We start from the raw sequence: 26,504 nt of genomic DNA on the forward strand, positions 1-26,504 counted from the left end.
GGGACTCAATCATAATAACCAGAAATTACAGGTGCGCTATGACAATATAATTGTAGCTCTAGAAAAACTCCCCGTGGCCCCATTGTCTAGCAATGTTTTCACTTCAGCACCAGGGAAAGGTTTCAAACGCAAATGAAAGAAAAGAAACAGAGAAAAATCCGAAAGAACCCATTTTGAGCCACTCGCAAAATCCTCCGATAATATCTCAGTACAGACATTGATACATTTATCATTATATCATCCCCCAATTGCCCAACCCCTCTTCCATGGCTACAATCTGAACTAACCACATAATCCCATGAAATGGCCTCCATATCCACATGCTTCACTGTAACCCCCAAGTCTCACTCCACCTTATCATCTTCTTCCAAACCCTCAATCCTCCTCAAACCCGCTCCCCAATTCCACTCTTTTCGGTCCCCAGTTTTCACCAACAACAACAGAGTTCGATACAGCAGCAGTAGGGGCGGCTTACTAGTTCCCAGTCTAGTTGTTAGGGCGAGTGTTGATGTTTCGGCCACTGCAATCAGGCCTGGAGGAGCCGTGGAGAGTGACAAGTTACCGGCGGATGTTCGGAGGCAGGCGATGGACGCCGTGGATGCGTGCGGAGGTAGGGTTACGATTGGGGATGTGGCGAGCAAGGCCGGGCTCAAGTTGAACGAGGCCGAGAAAGCTTTACAGGCACTTGCTGCTGATACTAATGGGTTCTTGGAGGTATTCCCATTTGATTAATTCTGGCTTCGGTTGTGTAATTGAGTGTATGGTACTCGAATTTGTTGTTTTCTTGGATAACTCACGGTGTCCTGGCCAGTTTAGGTGCAACTCGAGTAATCTTGAGAATCATTCCGGTGTAGATTTGAAAGTGTTGAATTGCTTGATATACATTGTTGGGCCCATTTCCTAACGGCTTAAGCTTTTGGCACCTAGGGAATTATGAACCTGAGACCTAGGAGAGATGGAGGGGAGGGCAAACCCCCAAGTCTAGGCCAATTCCTTGGGGTTAATTCGAATAGGTAGTTGGTACTTTGTTGCATTGAGTTTGAGAAGTTTTGGGACATTTCATGTGGGACACTTCATTCAGTTACTCTTTGATTTCAATTATGCCTGCTCTGTTTTGAGAACTCACTATTGGTTTGTGGGTTTGCTGTATAATTTGAAAGATTAAATAACAGTAATATTGGAGTTGAATGCATGACTACTGTCATAGGTTTGGTGGTTGGGCTACCTGCACATGCCCCTTTTGAATCAGGGATGGGCTTCGGAGGGCGGCCACAAAACAGGGCATAGGAATGTAGTAACGTACAGTGGTGCTATATTGTGACTCAAAATTAAGGCCATGGAAAGTAGTCAAAGAAAAGTAGTACAATTAAAGAGTCAATTTTGCAAATATGAACAAAATTTATTAAAAGCTTGTGAGAAAACACCCAAAAAAATTCAAAAAATGTATGAGCCATTGTTTTTGCGGCAGGGGTCATTGAGAGTTGAAAACATGACGTATATTAGTTTGCTATGTTGGTAAGTCTTTAAATTTAAACAGTAATCTTTTCATGGAGCGGAGGATGAATTCCATTTCAACGTTAGGCCCTGCGCCCAATTGTATTCTCCTAGATCCATCTCTACTTTGATATTTTTTGAATGATGAATGAATGTTTGCAATAAAGGGAGTGATAGGAAAGGAATGTAAGTAGAAGAGATGGAAGGAAACGTGAGGAAAATGTTGATATATTTGGTAAGATAATTGGGATCCTGGACTAACAAACTCATTGGTAAAGGGTAGTTATGTCATCTAAGTAGAAGGTGTCAAAAGGATGAGAGAGCAAAAAACGGATGTGGATTGAATACGTGACAAACAAATGATTTCCTTGGACTTGGCTAAGCTTATGGCTCTATGGAGTAGCAATTGGAGTATTGAACAAGCTGAATGTTTGTAGTTGAATGGCATTTTATGGAGACTATGAGTTCTTGACTATGGGGTGAAGGTGAGCTGTACTTTGTGTATTATTATGTGTTGTAGCATGCCATGGAATATTCAATGCAATAACTGTCCATTATCACGCTTCTATCGAAGTTCATGTTTAGAGCACATGTCCGAGATTGGTCGAAAATAGCAGTCGATTGGCCTGATTTTAAAAAGATTGAAATTGTGGAATGTAGATAATGAAAACTACAAAAGTGAATTACCACCACCAGTTTGCCAGTGTGGCTTTGAAATTCATTTTATACCTTATGATCTAGGATACTCAATCTGCTTAGGGAGGCCGGTAATTTATAAACTGAAACTTCAAGTGTAGGTTCTCTTTTCCTTCTTTTGTTATTTCTCATTTCCATTTATTTATCGGGCAGGATTCAAGATGAAAAGTTTGGGCCTTTGAGTTCTTTTTAGCTGAACTTACGAGATTTGAGTTGTGATGAGGCAAGTAGAAAACGGCAACATCCTATTTGGACGGTTCTGTCAGTCACCAAGTTAATGTGCTTATGTTACCAATCTTTTGTACTCACATGATTAGTGAATCCTCATCTTTTGACCTTTATTGTGGATTTAATATTCAAGAAGTAGGTAATTGTTTTTCAAATGCTAGCAAATTTTGCTATTGTAGACTTTGAAGAGGCCATAACAAATACTATTACATTTGTGGATGCTACTTTATTCATGGCCTGTCGGTATGGGATTGAATTTGTGCTTACTCCGAAATATTTATTAGGAACTGATGACTCTAATGTTTGCCCCATGCATAACACATGATTTACAACTAATTTAGGTGACCCCCATGGCTGGTGAGAACTTCATTGGCAATGGCCGTGGCTGTCCAACTTGTGCTAATGACTATGATTATGTAGATTTGTCTCGTTTAGTTATTTGATAATTGCATGGCAAGGTTTTCATATTGCATACATGTAGTTATTTGAAATAAGTCAAACATTCAAAGCTTGCTTTTTCTCTTGTTACCTTTTTTTTGATTGGGTTGAATATAAGTCAAGACCATATCTAAAAAATCGGTGGGCTACTGATTTTACTGTTTGGAATGTTATCTTCTTTGAAGTTCTTGATTTCTAGTGGAATCCTTTTCAAGATGGTTTCAACAGGTATCAGATGAAGGTGATGTTCTCTATGTTTTCCCAAAAGATTATCGGTCAAAGCTTGCAGCCAAGTCTTTCAGGATGAAAATCGAACCATTTATTGACAAGGCAAAGGTACTAAGCACCCACTGTGCCACTCTCCTCGCCGATTCACCTTTCAACTTAGATACATGTGCAGCATGGCTGTTCTCCTCAATGATGGGGCGTATTTCCCACAATTATATGTTTGACCAACTTATGATTTTGAGTATTTTTGCAGTCGGCAACTGAATATGTAGTGAGGGTTTCCTTTGGGACAGCACTAATAGCTTCAATTGTGATTGTGTATACAACAATTATTGCCCTCCTTTCGAGTAGAAGGTATCTTATTCGTCAATCCTTGCTATTTCATTTGTTCCATTTGACTGATTAAAACAACTTTTTTTTTTTCACTCCTAAGATTACGAGACATTAACGAGAATTTTTTTTGTCTAACCATTTTTGGTAATAGTGATGAAGACAATCGTGGAAGACGTGGAGGCAGATCATATGATTCTGGTTTCACATTTTACCTCAGCCCATCTGATTTATTTTGGTAAGGTCTCGATTACATTCTACTTGATTTGTTAATACCTGGTTACTTCTTGATTTGTTCAAAGCTAAGTTTCAGGAAATTGCGTACTGGGATTGCCATGGTGCTCTAGAACCATGATTCAGGGTTCAAAGAAAGAATCGACTTAGAACTGGATTGTCACGTATAGAGAACAACATTTCAACTGGGATGGAACCTTTGAAGCATGTAAATTGCACTTATACATAAAGAAAAGCTACAATTCCACAAATCTTTTCCTGTTCATTTTCCAAGAAAATGTTTACTCTATTTAAGCACAACGTTATATGATGCCCATTCACTTGTACACATACCAGGTGAACCTAGCCATGGATAAGCTAGACGTCTATGCTATATCCCGTATCCATGTTTCACTAGCCTTTTAAAGTGTCCCCTATTAACTTGGACACCGAGGGATAGCACTTTAGATCTCAAAAACATGCTTTAGATGACCCCATTCACTCATACACATACCAGGTGACCCAAGCCATGGATAAGTTAGATGTCTATGCTATATCTCATATCCTTGTTTCACTAGCCTTTTAAACTGTCCCCTATTAAATGGGACACGAGCGATAGCACTGTTAGATCTCAAAACATGCTTTATAAACCACGTAATATCCATGGTACTCATTTATCAAAATCATCCGAGCATTGAAACATATCAATTGCATAGGATTCATAAAACATGCAATAAAATTCATGTAACGGACATATTTCGTCAACCAATAAGAAAAAAACATGGAGCAATCATCAGATTTTGAAATCTATGAACTTGAGGGCAGAGGATGAGATGAAAAAGTGAGAAGCGCCGGTGATTGGCTGCCTCTTGGAAACAGAAAGGCAACCATGCAAGAATTGATGCCTAACCTTGATTAGTGTTGCCAAAATGTCTCCCAATACTTCTATTAATGATATTTTTTGCAGTTAACCCCAATTTCCAATACTTCATATTTTATCAAATGTTTTTGGTACTGAGCAAAATACGGTATTTCTAGCAGTGTAAAATAGGTTTCTCTTAGAGCGTCCACAATGGTAATAATCAAAACCAATAACCAAAATGTGCCACGTCAGCATTGATTATCCATTTAGTCCAAATCAAACTTAGCAACCTCTATCTCCACATTTGTTATTTTTGCATCCCTAACCAAAAAATCCCCGCACAATACACAATGCACATTTGTCCAATCGCAAACTAGTTCCAATTACGCACCCGACCACACCAAATTATTTGTCTCGATGAGACGATTCCAATGTGGGGTGTTTTTGAGTTATTAAGTTTTGTGTTTGGTTATTGAGTTTGATTATTGAGTTTTGGTTATTGGTAAAAGTTAAGTTTGGTTGTGGAATGGGTGAAATTTGGTTATTTGCTAAAAGACTTGTAACTTTGCTTATTACAATGTGGGGTATTTTTTGAGAATTGTTGTTAAATTTGCTTATCCACACCCATTTGCTTTTTACAGTGGGGATGCTCTTAGGCTCTCCTGATCTCAATTGTTTTATGCACCCCCATCCTGCCTCTGCCGTCCCTCGCTGCTGCTTCCTGCAATCACGGTAGAAAGGCCTTATGTCATAGGTTGAGAGTTTATTCTTGGGCTAATTAAGTGGTCCTTACAACCTGGGATAACTAGCGCATTTTAGACCATATGTTACAGAACGATATAGTATACTCACCATCCAAGATTTTTATGTAGGCTATAGTGAAATTATTGATGTTTACTGTTGTTAGAAGACTAATTGGTGTGTACTGTTTGTACTATGTGTAAAGTAGTGTTGGTTAGATATAGACTTTTAGTATGGACGTGAGTTATTGATGTAAAGCAGTAAATATGCCAAGTCTATGTCAAGTCTATGTACGATAGATATGTCAAAGTCTTGTAACAGTAAATCCTAATTATATGGAGTACTATTACAAGGATGTAATTAGTCAGGCAAGTTAATGTTTGTACGTAAGCCATGATGTAAACATCGGTGTCAGTATTCCCTCCTTACGCCTATAAAAGGAGGGTTCTCCCCGTTGTAAAGATCAAGCTAGTTTGAACCAGTGTTCGAATAATATTACTTGTGTCTTGTGTTACACACTCTCTCTTTGATCCTAACCTACTTTGTGTTTGTACCCACTTCGTGTCTGAAAACTTTTCCAATGAACCATATTGCCCCACATGACTTGTAAAGTTGCAGAGTTCTCATGCTTTTATTCGTCTGCTTCATTGGAAGATGGCATTTGTTGAAGTTCACTTGGATTTAAGTTCTTATTGTCTTTATTTTTTTGCCAATATTGTATACATCAGTGGGGGGTTAGCGGGGAATTAGGGCCCGTTTGGACAAATAAGCTACAGTGGCTTATTTTTTGTCCTTATTCAAATTTTTTTCGTATCACTTGGCTTATTGTCATTTTTTTAGGGATTATTGCATCCTCACGACAAGAGAAATCTAAAAAGTTGAAATTTTTGACCGAAATCCAATTTTTTTTGAATAAAGACGAAAAAATTGGCTTATTGATTTTTTTTCGTCTTTATTAAAAAAAAATTGGATTTCGGTCAAAATTTTTTACATTTTAGATTCCTCTTGACGTGAGGATGCAATAATCCCCAAAAAAATGACAATAAGCCAAGTGATACGAAAAAAATTTGAATAAGGACAAAAAATAAGCCAAAGTGGCTTATTTGTCCGAACACCCCCTTAGTGTGTTAACAACCAATGGGGGTTCGATGTCCCTCCATAGACTTGAACCCCAAACCTTCCCCTTGCAAGACAAGAGGTACAACCAGATAGGCTAAGAGCCACATCTAAGTTATTTCTGTCTTAACTGGTTAAAATTTGCTTACACAAGGTTTGCTGGGGTAGTGAAGTGGGTAAAGGTAAAAAGATTGAGGTTTTACAATTTTTTTTGTGAGAACTGGAAATAGTGCACCAATATCGTGTTTGTCTTGATAGTTATACAAATTCTGTTTGCTTGGATTATAGGAGACAAGGGTGAGAAGATGGATCTCCCCAATTAAGTATATGATAAGGGTGTTTTGAAGTTTAAAACAGGATACTCAAGTAAAATCGTAGTAGGACTGTTTGATTGTGTAATATTTATTCCAGCCATCCTTTTTAGGTCTGCTGTGGCCTTATATTCTGACATTTATTTCCTGTTTCTATCGAACTGTACGCGGTCTCCCCGCTACACTTTAGCCCCAAATGCAGGTTGTAGTTTGATTTGTGTAATCAGGCCTGATATTCCTCTCTCCTATGACTTAGATCACTACGTAAACTGTGCTATATTCTTTTTATTAATTCTTGTTGTTATGTCTTGAATTAATTACTATGTAGATGTCCATCTGGTTCGATATGGTTGCGGCTGTCTCAGACATTAGTTCTTGTATTAGCACTACCCTTCGGTTTCTTGATTCAGTTGAACTTATTGGTGTCACTGTGTATGGTGCATGAGTGGGGCCATTGCTTGGTGAAGCTTTGGCTGTTAAAGAATGTGGGTTTGATTCTAGGAGCAGCTCCTTTGTGCATATTATGCCAGAGACTAGGTCTAATCTAGATATTTCCCCCTGCACCCTGGATCTTAAAATCCGTCAATGGGTAATGACCTTCAAGTTTTTTATTATTAATTTTTTTTGCAGATAAAAAAAAAGGGACCTTTTTTCCCCCCTTAAATGAAATTTCCTTGAATTCTCTAAGGTTTTCAAAATGGTTGAATACACAGATATGTGATGTTATATAGGTTTGTTCTCTTATTTTTGTTTTCTTTTGTTTGTGCTTCTTGACCTTTCCCTATTTATGGGCATTTTTAAGAGTTACAATCTCTTGGCCCTGAACGCTGGAAATATAGGTTCACGCTTAAGTCCTAGCCACTGGTAGTGTTTTGTAAGACTAGGTGCTGAGAATGAGAATGATTTATCATTTGCCATGTTCTTTTACTTGTTTTGACTTGTGTAAATATTTCTTGTAGGTATTGGGATCCATATTACTATAGGAGGCAACGAATTCGGAAAGATAATGAAGGGATGAACTTCATTGAATCTGTAAGTGCACATATGGAATGCCTCTATATGGTTTACTCTTTTCGCCTTTATTTCAGAACGAATTATGTTCAATTTTTGAATGTTTTGTAGGTTTTCTCATTTGTATTTGGGGATGGTGATCCAAATCAAGGTATTGAAGAAGAGCGGTGGAAGTTGGTAATAATTGAGCACTGATTTCAGTGGTCCGTTGCTTTTAATGTTTTCATTGTACCTTTTTGGCTGTGTCTTTAGATGCCTTCACGCTTTCCATTTCTTCCACCCTTCTCATTCTAACCCTGTGAGCAACTTGCGCGGAATTCCGGAGCTTTTAGTTATATCCAGTTAGGTATTTTTTTTTTGTTACAAATATGCTCTTAACTGATTGCCTTACATGGCTGCATATTAACAGCTAGGATAATGGACAATGTAAATCCGAAATATGACCTTGGTTCTTATAGATTTGAAAACCATCATGTTTTAGATCAAACAATTTGCTTGGCAAAGGGGAACTTACATGAATTCTCGGGAAATCAGTGAGTGAATAAGGGACGGCTGAAGTGCGTAGATTTCGTTTAGGAAGCCCCATAATAGCAATGAAGTGAAAAAATATGGAAAATTCAATGTCTATTGGGAAGAAAGGAAATTAATTTAATCTTCCATAAAGGTGGAGAAGGGAGTTTTTGCTCTTTACTTGGGTATAGATGCTATCATTTCATTTGTTTGCGGTATGGCTTTTTTAAAATCGATCATGTAATGCTCCCTCCATCGCTTAATTTTAGGTTCTCTTTGGGAATCCAATTATGTAGGGAGTCATCATTACACTTTGGAAAGTACTCCCTCCGTTCCAAAATGATTGACCTTTTTGGGAAAGCGTGTCATTTTCAATTACTTATATCTTTCAATGTGAATGTCAAAACATATGCAATATGGATCTTGTTTGATAGATTATAATTAGTTCTATTAAACAAAGTTTTCAAAATCACATAAAACTTCTTAAATCGAAAGATATAAGCATTTGAAAATGACACGGAGTCCCAAAAAGGTCAGTCATTTTGGAACGGAGGGAGTACAAGTTTTCACAATTGCCCTTTGTTTTGGAAATAGGGAGCTATTACTCCACTTCGAAAGAGGAAGGGCAAAACAGCAAATCTGTACAAAATTTCTCTTTGATTGTCAAAATGAACATGTATTGGGGGGCATCCAAAATTTGAGTAGTGGACCAAAATTATGGGACACAGTGATTTCCTTTATGTTATGGTGGTCAGGTAGGTCAGCTCTATGTCAAGCCTGTCAGTCCTCATGTATTTTATTGGTTGCCTTATAATATTGTTTTATGTCATTGTGCAATTTGCTAGGTGGTGCATATGATCAAGTAATTTTTTGCAAAGCAAGTTCTAATTTGTAAACCATTAAAGAATTTTGGGGTTTCTCATTGAAGGGTTGTTTATCAGCATGTTCAATAATGAAGCTATCTTCTTTCCTTAAGAGGTTCTCATTTTTGAAAGGAGTAGTTGAAATAATTTTCTTGACTCTTGATGTTTTCAAATTTTTGTTTTTTTAATTCTATTTGCAGATTGGAGAATACATAGCATCAAATGGTGGTGTTGTCACAGCTGAAGAACTCGCTCCATATCTTGATTTAGAGACGACAAACCAAACGGTAATCTTATGCTTGATGATTTACAGCTAGTTGTTGTTCTCCTCTTGCTTTTGCAATGCTTGTTTATGATCTTTTCTAGCTAGGAATAGTGTTTCGTAGGATTCTTATAGCCAGATTGATTAGCATAATACCTGATTACAATCTTGTGGAAGAATCTTTACTGAGCTCAGATTAGTCAATATTGGAAGAAGAGTTTGATACCACTTACTGTTTAAGCTTGACAGTGCTTTGTCAACTGACAATTTTTTTTTTCTTTTCGCACTGTGAATCCTCAGAATCAAATATTTTTTAACCTCTTCTGTCTAATTCAAGGCAAGTCTGACTACTGAAATGTGATATCAAAAGCTTTGCAGTTATGCTTGCAAGAAAAGAACTGATTTTTCTTCTTATTTTGTATTATCTCCGCCATGGCTCTGTTTTAATATTTCCATGTTCTTGTTTACTAGAGGTTTCTTATATTAGACTATAAAATACAATGTCTCTTCATTTGCGTTTTTGTTTCTCAATTGCAATTGCAATGAATTGTGTGTAGACATATTCTGCATTGTATTCTCCTCTTATGAACCTGGTCTCACTTATATTTCTTTTAGTGAACCTGATTGAAAAGTTTTGGCACTTCTTTAACTGCATTCATTCAAGTTCTTATTGTTCTATTCATTGTTGTCTCGTTTTCTTGCTGCTTCCAGGGGGATGACTCATACATCTTACCCGTGCTCTTACGTTTTGATGGTCAGCCAGAAGTAGACGAGGAGGTGTGTTAAATTGCTGTATCTGCAAAGCACTCAGTTAGTAGTTTCTGTTTTCAGAGAAGTTTGTTTTTAACTTGCTTTGGGAAGCCGTAGTGGCACTTAAAAGGTCCTTAAATTATTTCTGTGGTATTTTGTTATTTTGCTTAAGTTGTTTGTAAACATGTTTGTCACTCGTATTCATTCTATTTTCCCTGTTCCTCGTGAATATACTTTTATGAATAGAAAGTCCCACCCTGAGTCCTTAATCACCTGAACTCTTAAGTCTTAACCCAAAGCTTAAGTTGCTTCAATGCCCCTTACCTTATCCTTCAAAATGTGTCTTCAGTTCCACTCACGTCTGCGTTTGATTATAAAAGTAACTTTGTTCTTTTTGTTTTTGAACCTTTCAACTGTATTTGAAACAGGGAAATATTCTTTATCGATTTCCATCACTACAACGTACAGCTTCTCCTCAGAGGAGCGGACGGAAGGAATATGTGGGAAGAAAGTGGGCTGATTGGGTTGGGGGGGTTGAGAAGTTTTTCAAGGAGAAGCAATGGCAATTTAGGTTTTGTATTTTTACATTCTCTTGTCCTACTGAAAAGGTTAGGTTTCATATCGGACAGTTTACCAAAATGAATACATGATTATAATGCAGTAAAGCTAGCACGTCTGAGAAGGCGATGGTCTTTGGACTGGGGGGACTTAATCTCTTCGGGGTTATTATTCTTGGTACCATGTTAAAGTATGTTTGCATTCGACAATACACCTTAATTTCTATAATGTCGTCTATACCTATCTAACATCTCTGATTACATATTTCTTTGAAGGAATGTTGCCGTCAAGCCGAGTGGATTGATAACATTTGTTTCTGACATATTTCCTTTACTTCAGGTGGGTATTGTTGTTTCCTAATACCTCTGCTGTCTATAATTCAGCACCCACATCACCCGCTTTTTCTCAAAGTGGAATCAGAAAATGCATTTTGAATTTGAGAATGTTGGAATCTTACCAGAACAAAAGGAAATTCCATCTAAATTACATTAATCGCCCATAAGGCGTTCAATTGTCAAGAAATTGGTGCAGGAAGATTGTTCTTAGTGAATTGAAGTAAAAAGAGATTGGAAAATTATTTTTCTGCATGTGTTAATTTGATAAAAGAAATTTGTGAAAAAGTTAAAAAGAATTTGTGTAATTTAATACGAAACTAGTATAAAGACAAGATTCCTGCAAAAGACTTTGTTTGGTTTGGGTTTTGCCTTTAGAGGGAGGTTTTTGGGGTAATAAGTGGGGAGAGATAGAGCAATTTGAGTATAATTGGAGAGAACTTATTGGGAACCGTGTGTAGAGAGATGGGTTGGTTCTAGAGATCCAAAGCGAACATAGTGTTTTTTGCAGGATGAGTTTGAAGGGAAACTAATCCTAGTTGGAAAGTTAGTGGTGTGGTCCCACGACTTTCTTGCTAATTGAACACCCAAGAAGTGCAGGAAAACATACTTTCCTTTCCTTGTAACGGCACGGGGCCTAAACTACGGCTCTTTTTCAAGTTGCCTCACTCATGTTTAACACTTAACTCCCTTCAACTATATGGGTCCTGAATGTGATTAACACAGTTAATAGAATATACTAACTTACATTTTTACCCTTGAATCACCACCCACACGTACCTCTAGACTGCGTCAGGTGCCAACCATTTATAACCCCCAGATTGAACAGTAGCCAATTTCGGAAAGAATTTGGAGACTAATCAGCACAATCAGAAAATTCCATCCCAACACCAAAACCACCTCCCTCCATTGATAGCCACCCCGTTCTACACCCAAAGAGCAAACGTTGGTCCCATCACTAAAATACGGCTACAAAGCCCATGTATGTGTGCGTGTGTATACATATATGAACATATATGTATATATATTATAGGGGCGGTTCCAGGGACCCAAGTTTTGAAACCAACGGCTGAGATTATAACTTAAAAGTATACTCTCTTTCTCCCCCTTCCCCATCTCACCAAATCTCTACCTCTCCCCTTTCCCACTCCAGCAAATGCATAACCCGCCAACCCATCTCCGGCGACCCCAATCTTCAGCGACCCATTTACTCTCTCTCTCTCTCTCTTTGCTTGATCACATCCTCTTGTTATTCACACCTTCCAATCTCATGAGAGAACCAAACATATTGAAGTAGATTGCCATACTGTTCGAGAAATGGTGGATAATGGTGTGTTGGCTACCCACTTTGTGTCTACTGAAAGCTCAGTTAGCGGATATCTTCACCAAATTGATGTTCAAACCGTGTCTAGATTTGTTGTGTAACAAGCTGGGTCTTTGTGATATCTATGTTCTGGTTTGAGGAGTTAGAATGTAGTGAGGGGTAGTCAGGTGTTTGTATCATATTATACTTCACAATATATTAATGTTATGCGTGTATTAGGGTTCAGTTACTAACCCTATACCCTTTTCTCCCTAAATAAGTTAACAAATTGTTTGGTGACAGAGATCCAACCATACTATCATGATGTGAAGTTGTTAATTTCTTCAATGCCTGTTAATTCAAGTTATACCACTGATGAATTTAATTGGGATGAAGTTCTCAGTGTATGCTTGGAATCTACTGTACTAATTCTTTAGTATTTCTCCGAATTCTGTGGAAGTGTTTGTTCTCAGTATCAGGATATGTATCTTACGATTTGTATCGTCCCCTTCCAAAAACTATACGCATCCCACCCCGTATCCTTTTTGTATAAAAATTCTACGATAGATTCATGTATCCTAATGCGGTACGTATCTTACGATTACTTAATGAACATAGTTATGCCATAATTTAAGAAGCGGAACTCCAAATGCATTCTAAATCCTTTGATCTAATTGTGGTGATTTTACCAGATCTTGTAATGTGGCTTCTTATTTATGCCGTTCATCACTTTGCCCATTGTCATTGCTTTCTAGTGATTACTTGTTTTTTAATCCAGGAAAAGGATAGATGTCATTTGTTGGCATGTCTGTATTATCTTCACTTTTCATTCTTTTTTTACTGAATATAAAAGACGCATGCTCAATTGTCTATCAAGGTAGTTGAACCTCAACCCCAAGGGTTTACCTGGTGGTCTTGACTTGGGACTTGGGGGTTTGTTCCCACCTAATGTTTCAGGTTAGATTCTCTTGGCCAGTAATTCCTGGGGCCACTTCTTCTCCATGCGGAAGCATGTGAAAAGGCTGCGGGAGGAGTTGTAGGCATTAGTCTGAGGCGCGCCCTGCCACCCTGCATTAGAGCTTGAATGGCAGAATGAATTTATTTTGATCATATTTTGCATGAATTAGATAACGGCTCATCTTCTCTGAATCTCTCCCCTTGACCAAGGCACTCGAAAGCCTCAACTTGATAGACCCCACCTGGGAGACATGGAATTTTTCATCCTAAGAACTTATTTTTTTGTACTGAAAACACTTATTTTTCATAGATACAACATATTTTTTGCAATCAGGTATTTGTCTTTTAATCATACATTAGCTTTTGCTAACGTATCTTACGATGCGCAATACGTATCCTGTTACTATTCATAAAATGGAAATTCCAATACACCGTACATATCCCGATTTGAAAATGCTGGTCATTTATATTTAGTTATTTACTGGAAGCACATCTAGATTTTATTGGATTTGGATTGACCGGATATTTATAATGTCTGATTTCACAGGTTTATGCTGCCTCTTTTTTTGCAATTCCTTTGGTCCGATGGTTTTTCATCCGCATGAGAAATGCTGAGATAGAGAAGAGAAATCTTGCGAGGGAACAATGTGCTCGAGCTCTTGAAGTGCCGGATCTATCTCTTAGGCGGAAGGTATACATCTTTCTCTAAGGCCTGTTACATATCATAATGTCATATGATAACAATTGTAGCTTCAAGTTTTGATTTTCATTGGATAATTGCATTCGACAATTAGTTTGTGATATTTCGTGTTCACGATTGCCAAGGGAGGAGAATGTAATCCAACAATAGGATTGGAAATATTTAATTTCAGAGGGAAAAACAGAAGTTATGAAAAGGTGTATGACAACGGTACTGTACATTTGTAAACAGACCCCAAGGTAAACAGACCCCTTCCGTAGAATTAAATTTGACACAACTGGATTATGTGTTCCTCCTATGCTAATCCTTCTGCCAATTCAGGTAAATCAGAAACTCTCTCATCCGTAGGTTATTTTTCTGTAGAAGTGAGACCTTTTGGTCTTAAATTGACCAGAAATTTGGCGTACATGATGAGGTTATGAGGAACGTGTAATCTAATTTTCAGTTTTGAGTGGTATTATTTACAAGTCTCGAAAGTTCTACACAAGTGTATATTTGTCCCTTTCGTATGTGTGCATCTATGAGTACCTATATGATAACTTTCTTCGATCTTACTTCTCAGGTCTCAATTTGTTGCTTGTATTTTTGTTTTCTACTTTTCCTTGTGAAGAATAGATGCAAATGCAGAGTGTCTTGATACAAGTGATGTGTTAAATGCTTGGTTATTTTCAACTTGAAAGGTGTTTCAGTTGCACTGAGTTGTTAATATAAGTCAGCCATGGACCTTAACTACACATCAATCCTTGTGTTACGTCAAGCAACCGCAAAGGACAAGAAACCACAAATAGAAAGGTCTTTCATAATAGTGTCCTCTGCTTATTCTTGATAGGATGGCATAGCTGAAAATATTGCCATCCTCAAAACCTAATTGGAGCATAACAACACTTCGCAATGTAATGTAAGTTCCGTTTTTTGCCTGTCGTAGATTGTATAGAACTTTAAGGGTTCAAACTAGTGAACACATTGCATCCGATAACCTTATCATGGTTGTGTTTCTTGTCATCCTCAAAACCTAATTGGAGTCATTAGGGGTACTCAAATATTTTTGTTTACATCTGTAATACCTTTCTGGATTATTTCATATTCCAAACACCTTTAAATTATTTGAACTAAACTGTTCTTGTTGTGACATTACGAAATCGTTAAGTTACCAACATAATATCCGAAAATAGAGTAAATAATCTCCTATAGTTCCATTCATTTTTCGAATTCTTTCATGATATTGTAGAAGCTTTGTCAAATATTTTGTACATCTTGAAAAATGATAGAACTAAATAAGAGAATACTACGAACCTCAATTGCAGTGATTCCTTTGAATTAAGTGCATGTCCTGCTTCATAACAAATTTGACAAAGTGGCTTCATATCTTTCGATTGATCAACAATAATTTGCCCATCATTCGTTCCATTGATGAGAAAACAATTTCAAACGGTAAGCAAATTTTAGTTGATGAACTGGAAGATATGAAGGCATGTCTTGAAATTTTCGATAAAAAGCAGGACGTTGCATTGGATTCAAAAGATTTTCAATCCAGATTTGTGGTATTCTCTCTTTTTACTTCTATTTTTTCGGCAGGAAGTACAAAAATGTCTGACTAAGGTTTTAGTCTCTATCACAGAAGACCGCAAAATGAAATTAACTTCTGGAAAATACATATTTCAGTTCTGGATATTGTGTTGGTACTTTTAATGTTATGGCCATATAAAGATTAGACAATTTTTTTACACAACAATCTAGTTAACATTATTTGGACTTGTTTTGGAATTTAAGATTACCCATAAATGTGTTTGTGGAGTTGGAAATGAACTTGAGTACCCTAAAGAGACTCCAATTAAGTTTTTGAGGATGACAATAAGTGCATATATGGTAAGATTTTTGAGTGCAATGTAATGCCAATTTGCTAGTGGCAACCATTTAAATTTCACAAAATCTACAAAAATATGGAAATGACATTACTTAACGAAACTGTGGGTATGCTATTTGTTTCCAAATATTGTTATTTCCAATTCCAAGCTCTATCTTGACTATTTAGTATGATATGGTTATATTTTAAGATTGACTTTACTTTTGCTAGAGTAGAATTGTTGTTCACCTTCTATGTGTCCAATTGACTGATCACTAACCAGAGTTACTTGGTATGCCTTCAGCTTCTGAGCGCTCGGGATATGGCTCAAAAAACCTTCATTGGACGAGATAGGATTGTCTACAGCACTGACAAGGACTTGTTTGAGCAAGACTATGAAGCGCAAGAGTGGGATCAGCGATTCCGAGAGATCGAGAAGTCTGACTGAGGGTCTATCAGTTCATGCCTTCAATAGATACACACACAGAATTTGTATGCATTCTGTCTGCTTTTTGCGAGAGAAAGAGAGGAGGGATATGTGGTTTGTATTCATATTCGCCGTCCATGTATATCACGTCCAGACATGATGCTGGTTTGGGGTTTAGGTTCAACCGCATATATGTTTAAGAGGCCAATCTATTGTCTAATTTCTACCTGGGTACATAGCAATTTGTAGGATTTTTACAATAAAATTCTCTATTTCATGTCAAAGCTTGGTGCTTGGGCTTTTACTGTATTAGTGTTCTCCTGAGTTTTTACAATTAGTTGAGGTGCACTTATCCATCAACTAATATGAACATTAATTTTTTGATGGATTAGCTTTTTCCCATTGGCGAAAGTATTTGGTATGCCAACTTTCGATAAACGAAATCAACAACGGGATGTAGAAGTAAAAAGAAAAGAAAATGAAAACCCAGCCATAGACGCTAGTCGCTGTTGTCAAAAATGCCACAATGAATTTGGCGACTTATTTGCCAGAGGAGTTGTTGAAGTCAAGCTATTCTTTTATTTTATTTTATTTTATTGGCAACAAATTTTTATTAAAACTCGATAAAGGGTACATCGAGAAGCAAGCTAACTACACTACATTTCCAGATCTGACCCATCTGAGCGAAGCCAAGAGAGATGTGGAGCTGTGCCAAGGGAATAGTGGTAGGTTGAGGCATAAAGAAGGCGGGGTTTTGAAGATGGAAGTGGGGATGGCTAGTGAGGAGAGGAGGCGGCAGCGGATGTGGTGGTAGCAGCATCCCCACCTCCTCGAGGAGAAAAGTTGGAGAGAAGGCCACAAGGAAACATATTTTGTAGCAAATTAAAAACTTATTTATTTATTTTTTGATCTAAAACTTCAATATTATTAGATAAAAAAAATACAAATTTAGCAATCTCGTTTGAGAGTTGCTGTGACCAAAACATGGGCCTCATTAAAGCTTGATGTTTTTTTTTTTTTTTTTCCCTAGTTTCAAGTATCAAAAAATAAAATAAGAAACAAGAACGATCCCTGTCCTTTTAATTTTTTTTTCAGAAAGCTATAAACTTCATTGATCATAATTCATAACAGAGAGAATACAAAATTAGCCCACCCCGGCAATATTATGCGGCTATGCGCCACTCTTACTAGTTTCCCATTTTGATTATCAAAAAGATTTAGTTTATAAAGTTCGTTAATATAATGCTAAGAAATGTTAATCATACTCAAAATCATGCTGTATTTAACAAAAAAAGGCACCGGCAAGAATCTCTCATCCAAAAGTTATGGCGCGTTTCATTATATATTTTTACTACAAGCAAACGAAAATAGTCTAACTTGTTTTCGCTAAATGATATTTTAGTTGATGTATACGAGGAGAATGATCTACTTAGAAATTCATCAAAACAAAAATTTTAGTTCATTTATTGGGTGTTTCCGGTAGTGAAGTTTTTTTAGATTTATTTATGGTTGAGAAGTTGTTAGATGTTTCTAGTAGTGAATAAGTTGAGAAATGTCAAATTGTTTCCGGTAATGAATAAGTTGTTGATGGGTTTGTTAGTAGAGTTACTGTAGCAAAATGAGTTTTTGTTAGTGGAAACAGGATGGTAAAATGCTGAAATTTTTTTGTTAGTGAAAACAAGATGGTAAAATGTGTTAACTTTTTAGTATTTTTTGTTAGTGGAAATACTCCATTAGTCCATATACCCCATTCCACTTAACTTTTTTCTATAATTTTTAGTTGTCCTTATTTGCAATTTTTTTTTTTTTTTTTTTGCGTTTGTTAGTTTTTTGCACCAAACTTTTGTGACTTATTGATTTGTATCGACGAGACAAATCGGAAAAGTATTTTTTTTTTTTACTTTTACCCAAATATTTTGGGAAATAACCACTTTTAAGTAAAAGAAAAGTCAAAAAAGTTGACTTTTTTTTTGGCTAAAAAGTGGTTATTTTTCAAAATATTTAGGTAAAAATAAATTTTTTTAATTTTATGATTCGTCTTGACGAGACGAGAATCAAAAAAATAAAAGTGAGCCGCAAAACTAATTTACCAGACCAGATCATTGGGCCTTAAAGCAAGTGTAAGTTTTGAAGGTACCTAAAGGCTAAAGCCCTAGTCTCGACCCATTTCATCAAGAAGTCTCTATATAAATAGAGGAGAAGTATATGCGTTTGTGTATCTCTCTGCTTTAATACGTTAGTGGAATTTATTTGGAGGCTAGGGTTTCCCGAGTCCCACGCCGTATCTGAAGGGCTCTGTTTATCTGAAGGTTATGGAATTGATATAATACGTGCGTATATGTACGTGTATGTATATACACGCATGGTGTTTGATTGATGAAATGGAAGGAAAAATCGGTTAGGAAGTTTATGTGGTTCTTTGTGCGTTTGTTAAGCTAGTCCTTTTGTTTCATCTTTCATCATTGAGTAGTTGAAGATGTCCTTGTTTTGCATTGATTATGGAAACCAAAATTGCATTACCCTTGTAGTGTCAAAATTTGCACTTGTATCATAGGCATATCTTAGTATGGTAAGTTTGGCCTGAGCCAGGTGCATAAAACGAAAGCTGTTAAATCAACAGCAGCCAGACAACTGCAAAGATGGATCCACTGGTGAATGGCTTTTGTTGCTACTTGCCTACTGATTCCATCTCATATTTTACACCTCCCGTTGCTGTGAACTTATCCAAGTTCTTTTCGGGAGTTGGGTATTGAAATTGACTTGGTCATAATCATTTTGTCATTTTTCCTTGATCTGTGAAAAATATCACTTAAACTATGCAGACTTTGGACTTTAGCAAGCAAATTTTTAGGATTTAAGGGGTCATTGGAGGACCACATATCCTTGGAAATAAGGAGATGGAGCTTACATATAGTTGCTAGTTCCATGCTCTTTTGATGCTTACTTTCCCATCTTTTCCTTCCAAGTTCCTCTTTGGATGGATTGCATTATATTTGTTTAGCCTCTTTTTGATATTGTTCGTGTACAAACAAGTTAGGTTAAGATTGCCTTACACCCGTGACTGTCAAATTGAGGAAAATTCCTTGGCATTGTTGAAGTTCTGTTGAAATATTTTACGGGAATGAAACCCAGGAAGAGGGGTCTTGGGCCCTCTAATGGACGGCCATGTCTTGAATTAGGAAAATAGGAATTTGCTGTCGCGAACTCTTGTGCATAAGTACAAGATTGGATTTGCACATGAGATCTGGAAATATGCTTTTGTTAAGGGCCTTTGTATGGGAGTATGTCAACAAACTGTTAAACTAGACTAGCTACTCTTGCTATTATAGGAAGCTAAAGGGACTCAAGTTTAGTTGGAGAAGAGAATTGAGACAAAATGCCAACTTTTTGTGATATCCATGCAAGTTTGCTCTGAAAAGTCACTGAAATTATTTTCTTCCCCCCAAACTATCCTGTTCAAATACTTATGAGTATGTATAACATGGGAATAAAAAGCAATTATGAGTCTGAGTAGCACTGCAGGGGCTATTGTTTTGCACTTGTATCATATGCGGCTATGGTGCCAAAATTGAAAGTTGTTTACTCGGCCATGGTTCTTGAACTTTGTGATTGATCCTGTAGTGAATGGCATTTTGGCTAACCTTTTCTTCCCACTTGCAACTTACTTTTGATATTACGCCTAATTTTTGAAGTAATGTTTACATTAAACTTTAGGCATGGATTCCACCATAGATCATCAAGTTATGATGACAATAATCTGTATCCATTATATATCATGGTCAATGCGATCTCACAATTTTAAATTTTGCATGTTCATTCTATTTTACTAGCATATGCAGAGAATATAGTTCCCGATATGCTAGTTATGTCGAGGGGTGTTTTGAGTATAGAATCATAAAGGTTGTTGCTGGCATAATGGAGTTGAAGTAGGTAGAATTTCGTGATGGGATCATGTGCTTGTGTAATAGCCTGAATGCCAAGTTCTTATAGTGGGGGAGGTATTTGGGCAACAATGCAACTAGTGTCATTTTCACGTGGTGTCACTTAAACTAATAGAAAGCTTCAAGTGAGGCAAATTGGACCACTTGCGTGGTGAGGTTAGGAAAAGTAAATCCACCCAGCAAAATTTGGAGCTTTTTATTGATTGGTGACACCATATAGGATGGTGTTGGTAGTCACATATGTAATCTCCTTCATGTAATGTCTCTATTTTGATTCCTACTTCACATTTGATATAGAAGTAGTAGCAGCAGCACCCGAATATATGGTTTGGTTTATATTCAATTTAGCATACGACTTGCTGTTAGGAAGAGCTTACTACATGGTGTGCATCATTGTTTTTGGTTTTTTGATGTTGCATGGTGGCCAATCAAAACTTTCATTTCGGTACTACTTTTTGCAATTACAAACATCAAAGGGGTGGTTTGTTGGCATGTTGCGTCCATTGGCTGATTATCCTAATGAAATGTTGAAGTGTTTCTTGAGATTTGGCATCAAATTCAGTTTCCAGTTGAAAGCCAAAAGATGGTTGAGCCCCACAACATTATTGTAACGCCCCGATTTTTCAAGGAATTTTGGAAGCATTAACCCAAAAATACACTAAATTTTACAAACTATTAGGCCCCTGTTTATCCTTATACAAAAATTACAATTTCAAAATAATACAAAAATCTATGTACATTTATTTAACAAAAGTAACTCCAGAGCGACTCTAGTTTTGACACGAAATTCCAAGCAATGTTGGCCCGGACTCCGTTTCAGGGGTCCCACTTGTATCAACTGCTCCACTGTGGAATCCTGCACACTCTGGCAAATTGAACGCCGAAGCAAACGATTTGCCAGGATACAAACGTATCCTGAGTGATAATTCACTAAGTAGAAATCCTAAAACCCAATACCACAATATGCAGATCAACAATATAATAATTCATAATACACCGAAGGTACAAAATAATAACACATCGTCTTTTTCTTTACTATCCATCATCTTACATGTAATCTAAGGATTCTCTCCGCGAGATCCTTTCCTCCCACATCCACTAACTACAATCGTCTCATGGGTCCACCCTTCCTCTTGCTTGTCCTGCACCAGGGTCCTAGGTGAGCGCATCTAAGTTATGTACCGAGTATGTTCTCACTTAAGACCATAACAGGAGGATCGAGTCATCCCATGACGTATCGTACATTAGGGTCGGACATCCACTACCCCACGCTAACTATAACCGTCTCATGGGACCCATTCTCTTTCTCAAAGAGAAACTTTCCATGACGTATCATACATTAACGTCTCACTAACTATAATCGTCTCATGGGACCCATTCTCTTCCTCGAAGAGAAACTTTCCATGACGTATCATACGTTAGCGTCACAACACCGGGCCCCTCAGGTAACCCATTTCAACACAGGGCCCCATAGGTTACCCTTGCCATCACCATGGCTCAAATCACAATCCACACAATCACACTTCCAACACTTTATCAATTTCCATTTACTTAACATCGTCTACATGAGTCACTACTCGTAACCACCCAGGGAACCTATTTGTCCAATCTACAGCCACAACAAAATATCGCACGGTTCAATATTTCAACTAAAAGTACTAACAACACATAACCATGCGATAAAATTAATCATGTCATAGAATTAATCATGCGAGTAACAAAATAATATTCAGTCAAACAATTAATTACTACACTTAAAATTAAGTCTGTTTCCCTCATTTAAAAATTTTATAAAACATTTCTACTATTTATACATTTTTTTTAACTATCGTATTATTCATAGATTTTACAAACAAATTTTTATTGGAAAATACTTATTGCTAAATTTAGTATTTACTAACTATATTAAATATTAATATGAGATTTTTATAACAATAAAATTATGCGAGGCTATTCTAGTTAATATTTATTAAAGTTAAAGATTAACTAATATATAATCTAAAATATTTCTTGTTTACAATCTAAATAAATTTTTACTAGTAAAATATTCTTGTTAATATTTCATAAACATTTATCTACCCCAATAATTTATTAAACACGTAAACGTCCACTCAAATACAAATTAACAATGCAACATCAATAATAATTTCACAATCAAACATTTGTTAAACGATCATAAATTTTCACAGGGTATAACACTAATCATTCCAGCACAACCAGATTAAATTTTAATATAAACAGGACTAAAAATAAATTAACAATTTAACAGCAGATCATCATCTTCAATAAATTTTAAATCTAAGTAACTCCATTAAAATGCAGATAAAGGTTTTGGGTTTCCGGAAAGCTACCTCAAACGCGATTCTAAGTCCGGATAAGTGTTGTACGGTGTTCGTAGATCGCCATGGTGGTTCTGAAATCTCAAGGCAGCATCCGGTGGCACTCCAACAGGGCCCGTAGCAGCGGTGTATCCACGAAACTCACAACTCTCTCTCTCTCTCTCTCTCTCTCTCTCTCTCTATTCTAGACTCAACAATATAATTGAGAGTAAAATAATATACTGGTGTTCAATTTTCGGATTATGTGGGTATGTATAATGAGAGAGAATAAGGTAGTGAGAATGTGAGATGATAAGTGTAGAAGTGGTGGAATGAGGAAAGAGAGTGATACTGATAATGATAAAAAGATGAGGGACAAGTGCCACATTTGGGGGGAGTTTTCAATTCTAATGTATGTGGACGCATGTATGTACATGGTGAGAATGTATCTGGACGCTTTTATGTATAGGATGAGAGATAGAGAAGTGAAGAGTTAGTTTGAATAGAGTTCTACTTAGGGTTTAGATAGGAAAGATAAGAGATAAATATGAATCACTGATTCGTATATCTAAAGTTTAAATACATATCTTATACAATAGTGTAAATAATATCAATTATACACATAATAATATATTTTAATTATTCAATTTAATTAATTATTGAATTAAAAATTTAACAATATAAATTTGTATTAAAAAAAATTGGGTCAAAAATCCGGGTCGTTACAATTATCTTATGGAATGAACGTACTTGAATGTACTTGAAGGTTTGTGTTGTCTTCATGTATAGCTTTAGATGTTTTTTTACTACTATTTATTTTCATTCTATCATATGTTTGAATAGCTGACTTTTATTCAGGTAACCATACACACTGTTGAATATAATTTATGTAAATATATATTGTAATCAATTAGGAAGATATGGAATTAGTCATCCTTTTCGTATTTTGTTTCCCTATTCACTCTGCAATCAGTCTATATATAGAGTCTCATTGTGAGAAGAATAAAATCTTGATCGAATATTTCGACATGGTATCAGAGTGAGATCTAATACTGCGGTTGATTTGTCTTTTTCTCTATAACGATCAGTAGATCTTCTTCTTCTCCTCTCTATTAACTGAGGAACAATACCTCACTCGCCGATCACCGGCGACAATTTATGACTGGCGTGACTTTTTGTTTTGGTCCGAAAATCTCTATTTTGCATTGTGTGGTGTGTTCATTGGTCAGATCTACAACTGTTACTTGTTGCTGATCTCCGGCGACACTTTGGCTCACTGTTTACTGATTCTCTGTTCGCTAGTCTCTGGTAATCTCTTTTTTTGGATTTCTTCTCATGGGTGATAAAAACAAGGAATTTAATGCATCCAACATCAAGGAAACTGTTAGGGTCTAACTACGGAGTATTAAATTAAATGGATTCAATTATCTGCCATGGTCATGCGCTCTCTGCGAGCAAGCAGTTAGACTTCATTTATCACTGATGCCCCATCTACTGATCCTACTTGGGCTCAAAATGATGCTTTTATAATGACTTTACTTTGGAAGAGTCTTGTACCTGATATTTTCAATAATGTTGCTTGCCAAGAGACGTCCAAAGCTGTTTGGGACACTCTATGAGAGTTATACTCCTCAGATCAAAATATCTCTCGTATTTATCAGATTTACCAAAATATTTTCTCTTTCCAACAAGGAGAGAGATCAATTGATGGCTACTTCTCCACATTAAAAGGGATGTGAGATGAGTTAAATGTCTATCAACCTTTAACCACAGATCTCAAGATTCAACATAAGTACAGAGATGAATTTTGGGTTACCAAATTTCTGTCTGAACTTCATCAGGACCTTGCTACTCTTGGTCCTCAGATTTTATCTGGTAAGAAAGTTCCTACAATTGGTGAGGCCTTTGCTTGTATTCGAAGGGCTGCTACTCATTCTTCTAGTATAGATTGTAATCAATTAGGAAGATACCTAATCAGTCAATTAGGTAGGTAGCGTAATTAGAGATTCCATCAGTCAATTAGGAAGATATGTAAACAGTCAATTTGGTAGCATAATTAGAGATTCCTTTCCTTATTTTGTTTCCTTATTCACTCTGTAATCAGTCTATATATTGAGCCTCATTGTGAGAAGAATAAAATCTTGATCGAATATTTCAACACACACAATGCTGCTATGTCCCTAATTTGCAAGTATCCTTCATTGTGTGTCAGCAATCATATGCAAATGGCCATTGGCTTTGAAGCGCTGCAGATGATGGGAATTTGTCATCTCTTCAATGATTGACATTGAGTTTATGGAGGCTTCTAGTTGTGTGCGGTAGGTTGATTACTAATCACGAAAACTGAGCACTTTCATATAGCAAAATTACAGAATAATACGTTATGGAGGCTTCTGTTCTTTGATTACGATCTGTTCTTTATGGTACTAATAATACATTTCTAGTGGTACTAGTTGTGTAAAACATAAATTATTAAACAAATTTTGTATTTTTGGAATTGACGATGACGAAGAAAAGAAACTGTCATCACCACCACCACCACTAGGTCAGCAATCATATGCAAATGGCCATTGGCTTTTAAGCGTTGCAGATGATGGGAATTTGTCATCTCTTCAATGATTGACATTGAGTTTATGGAGGCTTCTAGTTGTGCGCGATAGACTGATTATTAATTACGAAAACTGAGCACTTTCATATGACAAAATTACAGAATAATACGTTATGGAGGCTTCTGTTCTTTGATTACGATCTGTTCTTTATGGTACTAATAATACATTTCTAGTGGTACTAGTTGTGTAAAACATAAATTATTAAACAAGTTTTGTATTTTTGGAATTGATGATGACGAAGAGAAGAAACTGTCATCACCACCACCACCACCAGGTCCAGCACTATGTTGACTAGATGGAAATGCTGAAAGCCTTCCGATGGCATTCATGCCATAATAGGCTACTACTAAATAAAGAGAAGGCTGTGTTTTCCTCTTTTCTGGCACTACTATTTTGACTGGTTTTGAAGTGATATACTTAAAACAAGTTATGTGTTCAAAGTACAAATTGGATTTGAAGAATATTGAGAGCGAGTAATAGTCGTCTCTCTTCCTTGCTTCCCCTGGCGGTCTTCCCTTCCTCCTCTCCTACTTTCATGTGTTTGAGATGGTTGAAGTCTCTCTAAGGAGAGAAGTTCTGCCACCCTCTCCCTCAATTTTGGATTAGGAGATTTGGCTTTTTGACTCTTGGATTCGTTTAGTCTTGGCAACGGACTCCTGGGCTCTCCAACAACGGTGAAGGCATTATTGCGGCGGTGTCTGCGACGGAAATGGGCTCTAGTTTGATGCAGATCTTTATATTTTCACTCACTGAGATGTGTAGATTTGTGGGTTCCAACACTGAAGCTTAATTTTTTTTGTTTTTTTCCTTGTATTTTATTTTTGTTTTCTTGTACTTCCTTGACCTCTGAGTCCTTAATTTGTATTTATGTTGTTAGCAATATATGTTTCTATTGCCTAAAAAAGAGAGAGATTGTTCTCCATATATATATATATATATACGAAAACAACTGTGCTATTAACACAGATAAATAGGTAACATATCGTGCATAGTTTTTTTAGGGGTGAGTATGGACCGGATTAGTCTGGTTTTATAGTAATTCGATAAGTAAACCACTACTTACGGATTATAAATTTAGAGAACCAAATCAACCCATAAAATTCATAAAACCATACCAATTCAAACCATTCAAAGGCGGTTTGGTTTCGGTTTTGAACCACGGTTCACTTAAAACTGAGATATCATTACTATAAACTATTTTAAGTACTTAAAATTGCGTAGATAACTTAAACTAAAAGTTATATTGAAATTAATATATTAAAATCATCAAAACTCATTAACCTCAACCAACTAAATAAGAATAGAATCCATTAGAAAATAAGTTACCGAAAAGAGAGAGTAGGAAATCACTTTACTAAGCCCAAACTGTGTATGTTTAGTGTAATGAAATTGTAGGAATAGGAAGTTTGAGAAATTAATATTGGAAGTGAGAAAAGAATAAGGTGGTGGAATAGAGTATTAGA

At 36.4% G+C, this 26,504-nt stretch overlaps 1 protein-coding gene and 1 non-coding gene across 3 annotated transcripts; both read left to right on the forward strand.

Moving 5' to 3' along the window:
- The first annotated feature begins 101 nt into the window (after positions 1–101).
- Positions 102–16,457, forward strand: LOC131332415 (uncharacterized protein At5g03900, chloroplastic). Of its 2 annotated transcripts, none has more exons than XM_058366619.1 (13): positions 102–714; positions 3,072–3,192; positions 3,338–3,438; positions 3,569–3,652; positions 7,617–7,689; positions 7,780–7,845; positions 9,242–9,328; positions 10,015–10,080; positions 10,482–10,624; positions 10,715–10,801; positions 10,887–10,950; positions 13,751–13,894; positions 16,051–16,457. In XM_058366619.1, the coding sequence occupies exons 1-13, from the start codon at positions 701–703 to the stop codon at positions 16,192–16,194; spliced, it is 1,194 nt and encodes a 397-aa protein (XP_058222602.1). In that variant the 5' UTR covers positions 102–700; the 3' UTR covers positions 16,195–16,457. The 2 variants fall into 2 exon arrangements, with proteins under 2 accessions (XP_058222602.1, XP_058222601.1); XM_058366618.1 differs by having other exon boundaries at positions 103–714; positions 3,085–3,192.
- A 2,253-nt stretch (positions 16,458–18,710) lies between these two features.
- LOC131334978 (small nucleolar RNA snoR143) lies at positions 18,711–18,871 on the forward strand. Its single transcript, XR_009202374.1, has one exon. It is a non-coding gene; the product is annotated as a small nucleolar RNA snoR143 (small nucleolar RNA).
- The last annotated feature ends 7,633 nt before the right edge of the window (positions 18,872–26,504 follow it).

The sequence above is a fragment of the Rhododendron vialii genome, chromosome 7a, assembly GCF_030253575.1.
Source record: "Rhododendron vialii isolate Sample 1 chromosome 7a, ASM3025357v1".
Taxonomy (NCBI): Eukaryota; Viridiplantae; Streptophyta; class Magnoliopsida; order Ericales; family Ericaceae; genus Rhododendron; species Rhododendron vialii.

Coding starts and splice junctions, on each gene's coding strand:
- LOC131332415 (XM_058366618.1), top strand. CDS start 304: ATGGCCTCCATATCCACATGCTTCACTGTAACCCCCAAGTCTCACTCC. Junction 715..3,084: donor ATACTAATGGGTTCTTGGAG/GTATTCCCATTT, acceptor TGGTTTCAACAG/GTATCAGATGAAGGTGATGT. Junction 10,081..10,481: donor AGCCAGAAGTAGACGAGGAG/GTGTGTTAAATT, acceptor TATTTGAAACAG/GGAAATATTCTTTATCGATT.